The following is a 3,926-nucleotide window of genomic DNA, read 5'->3' as shown; positions in this document are numbered from 1 at the left end:
TCCACTTCCAAAAGGAAAAAAACTCGTAATAGGATGCCAACTTGGTCCATTCGTATTGACTTTCAATGCCTTCCCCCTTTTTGCTTGGAAACTTGACTTTCCTCAAGTGTTTCACCTTTTCCAACGTTGACTAAGCGCTGGTGGCCACATTTGACCACCCAACCAGTGTGATAGACTCACACATGTGGTCCATTTGATTAGCCCTACGCTACATCGTCAATGCCTTGCATAATTTGAAGAATCGGGCAAATGGGTTTTGTCATATTTTGTATATAACTTTTGAAATCAGATTTTCCCACTTCATAATGGAACTTAATTTTATTTTTTATATGAATTTTGACATAACATTTCCTCCTTCATAATGGACCTTAATTTTCCTAATTTAGCGCACACATGCCGGAAAATGGAGAAAACACCTTCGACATGGATTATCTGCTTGGTAAATTTGCTGGGGTTTTAAAATCAATATAATCATAATCAGATCATTTTTTCTAATAGTGTTTATATTTAAATTAACATTACATGCATGCCCAACAACTTCCTTGAATTTCCATAAACAAGCTTGTGTTAAATGTTTTTATGTGTTCCCAATATAACGACATACTTCACGACAAAGAATTCTAAGATCACCTTGGATTGTGTTAAATATTTATTATATTTTTTAAATGTAAGTGCGTGCATCCTTTTGCATCAACTTAGACAGTTTGAAATGGATTAGGGGCACATATTAAAGTTTTAAAAAATGTGGAAGATATGAGCAACACGATTTGCACATTACGCAGGTCTCGTAAGTTTATTAACAACTTTTAGAAACGTAGGCCAATGGCCACAGACACACAAGGGCAATGAGCATGATTACCCACTGCAACTCCTCAAACTAGAAACAACAGGGACTGCAACATCTAAGTTGGAGTTGATATCCTCCAAGCCCAGGTGAAAAGGGGCGGCCATTATTAGATACCGCTCTCCAAACAATACAATACAGAATGATTATCATCATATATATCAGAAAATTTGAAAAGGCCTAACAAAACCAGATAACCAGATATGGTATTCATGGATGAAATCTTAATCGCCAAATGGCCAGTTAGAAGTTCAGGAGTTTAGCAGCGAGCTCCTTTCTTGCAGAAGAGTACGCCTGCATTCTGAGTGAGGGATCCAACAAGGCTGGAAGGCCTGGCTTCCATGCTCGATGCTTTTTGATACGCCGAAGACGCCCCTGCTCCCGATGGAACAAAATATGCACCGTTCAGCATCATATCTCCTTTCGATCTCCAGTTCCAATACTTCCATTGATCCACGTGCCCGTATATCCGCTTTGTTACCTCTTTCGCGGAAGGATTTGCAGGTGCCAAGAATCTATTGCCTTGACTGTTGATGGTGGGGTTTGCACTCCCCCCAATTGCATACATTTCCCAGTGAGTGTAGTCATTGTTCACAACATGGAAGTATCCATGCCTGCACCTGCATTTACACACACATATATATATATTCATTTCTTGGTAAGAGCGGGCTTGAACAGTGGAATAATGGAGGAAATGGAGGATTTATATATTTACCTTGGCATTCTCTGCACCAGACCTTCTCCAAAATGGTTGTATGCAACCGTCACACGCATATTCACGTCGGGAGTGTAGCTATCACTATGACCCAACAACATCACCTGAATTTTACAACACAAAAATCAGAGCAACTGTTATCATTGTTCCACAAGATTTTGCACAAAACCAGAGAAATGTACTAGAAACATTCTTGATGTGACTACCTCGTTATGGTTAGTGAAATAACTGTTTGAGATAGTAATAGCAGTAGATGCGATGGTGGCGTCAATAAGACCGTCTGCGCAATTGGCCAAGGAGACATGGTCCACCCAAACGTGGCTTCCTCCACAGATGGATATTCCATCTCCATCACAGATAGTTCTCCACCCATAATGTGTGGGAGAGTCTCTCACCATAGCATTTCCTGCAGGCTTACAGTCGTGAACATGAATGCCATGGATGATGATGTGACTCACATACTGAACGGTGATACAGGGCCCGTTTGCAATGTGGACATTGACACCCCTTCCGTCGATTGTCTTGTAACTGTTCATGATCAGCTCCTCCTTTAACTGGATGACCATGTCTCTCTTGAAAATTATCCACAGGGGCTCTGTTTGAATTACAGCGTGACGCAGGGTGCCCGGTCTCGGAGTCACCGCATCATAATCGTTGGGATCTGTGACCATATAAAACCTCCCGTGCTTGCCTCCAATGGCATCCCTGCCGAATCCAATGGCACAGTCTGCCAAGCGTTTTCTGTGACGCTCCCAGTTGGGATCGCAACGCCAGCAGTCATCGATGGGGTTACCAGTTCCGCAGGACAAATAGCCCAGCTCTCGCCTCCTTGTGCTGTTGTCAATGCTTCTGGAATATAAGAAACAATTCAAAATTTACCCTCAAACATTATTAATCAAATGCACTTAACAAAACATAACTGAGCGTTCTAATTACCTTTGAACCATCTGCACTACGCTCTCTGGATCATCTTCTAAAATAGTGGTATTGACAAGCCCCGCTTCTCTCGAATCCTCTGCAAAGAGGGATTCAAATGGTTTTGCTGCCGCCCCGCTATGCATGCAGAGGATTCCGATCAGGAGGAGCATGCAGCTCAAGATACTCTGTTTCTTCATTTTCATAAATAAATTCAAGGAAGGATAATTCAAAATATCGTTTAAAGGAAAGGGCAATGCTACAGCTCTAAACTCCTAAAAAACATGAACTAAAGAAGTGAGCATTCAAAGTAGCTACTAGGAGAAAGAGAACTTGTGAGTCGGAAGAGGCTCGAGATCTTTGGCTCTCTCTCACTTTCTCTGATGCAGCACTGGAATGGAAAGCCTTCCTTCTTATAGACCGGAGAGATTTGGGTGTTGGTGGAGGTATTGTTTTCCAATTTCAAACTACTATGTCATTCATTGCTCATCCATCCATAGGAAAGAATGATAGAGTAGATCACATTGTGCCATCATCATTGGAATTTCTTGAAACTCGTCTGACAGTCATTATTTCGATAGTGACGTGGGATTTTCTCCTTTCACCTGCTTCTGCATGTGAAGAAGTAGGTGAAAGCGTTTGCTACTTAATACTCCTACTAGTATATTGTATTTGGGCGCATCCAGCCATGCATGATAACCAGCAGGTAACGGTTAGGCATAACTACTTATTTGCGATACGCTTAAACTCTGGTTTTTTCAACGCCCGGGGATGATAATTACGGTTGCGTAAATACTCAACTTCGTCGTTATGAATTCATTAATTCAACGACAGCGCACAGTAGTTGGTGGCTCCCAAATTAGGAGTTAGTTATGCGTTCGTTAGAGATGAAGTATGTAAGCTTAACCCTAAGGCCTTAAACGCTATTACAAAAGCCAACAGAATTCCTCTGACGTGAACATGTAGTTCCGTTATAGTTAAGGACTTCAGTTTTCGAAATGTACTTTCAATTATTGCTGTAAAAAAAAAACTTTATCTATTCCGTTTCATTCGGCACGCAACTCGACTCCATTATCTGTTCCATTTCTTTAGTCACGCAACTCTACACCATTATGAGAAAGATATTTGAAGCAATGTGTCCAATTTGGAGTTACCATATTGTATAAGAATTTTATCCATGTTCATGTTCAGTATGTAGTTTTTTTAACTATTTATTTAAGGATAAAGGTGAAAGATGCGTTTAATATGCTATTTTGCGAAAAACTTGTGATATTGTCAAGGTGGTGGAAGAAAACATAATGTTGTGATAAAGAGTGGACTTTAAAAAATAATATTTAAAATTTATTTAAACCAAATTTAAAATGAGATTGCTGAAGATAAGAAGTGGATGTTGTAATGGTAAATGAATATTCATCAAGTAGGAGGGGAATTGATGGTACAAACAACTTTTAA

General features: G+C 40.2%; 1 protein-coding gene across 1 annotated transcript; it reads right to left on the bottom strand.

Annotated features, from left to right (window-relative positions):
- Positions 1 to 766: 766 nt before the first annotated feature.
- LOC149233571 (putative pectate lyase 8) lies at positions 767 to 2,847 on the bottom strand. Its single transcript, XM_089376768.1, has 4 exons — positions 2,496 to 2,847; positions 1,766 to 2,408; positions 1,560 to 1,663; positions 767 to 1,464 (listed from the first exon to the last, which is right to left on the bottom strand). Exons 1-4 carry the CDS (start codon positions 2,678 to 2,680, stop codon positions 1,104 to 1,106), a joined length of 1,293 nt encoding a protein of 430 aa, XP_089232894.1. The 5' UTR covers positions 2,681 to 2,847; the 3' UTR covers positions 767 to 1,103.
- Between the last annotated feature and the right edge of the window lie 1,079 nt (positions 2,848 to 3,926).

The sequence above is a fragment of the Pinus tabuliformis genome, chromosome J (genome assembly GCF_031772625.1).
Source record: "Pinus tabuliformis cultivar Carrire ecotype Pingquan chromosome J, CPIR1, whole genome shotgun sequence".
Lineage (NCBI taxonomy): Eukaryota > Viridiplantae > Streptophyta > Pinopsida > Pinales > Pinaceae > Pinus > Pinus tabuliformis.
This window is presented reverse-complemented; position numbering and strand designations above follow the sequence as displayed.

Coding starts and splice junctions, on each gene's coding strand:
- LOC149233571 (XM_089376768.1), bottom strand. CDS start 2,680: ATGAAAATGAAGAAACAGAGTATCTTGAGCTGCATGCTCCTCCTGATC. Junction 1,664..1,765: donor ATTTCACTAACCATAACGAG/GTAGTCACATCA, acceptor TGTAAAATTCAG/GTGATGTTGTTGGGTCATAG. Junction 1,465..1,559: donor CTGGTGCAGAGAATGCCAAG/GTAAATATATAA, acceptor GTGTAAATGCAG/GTGCAGGCATGGATACTTCC.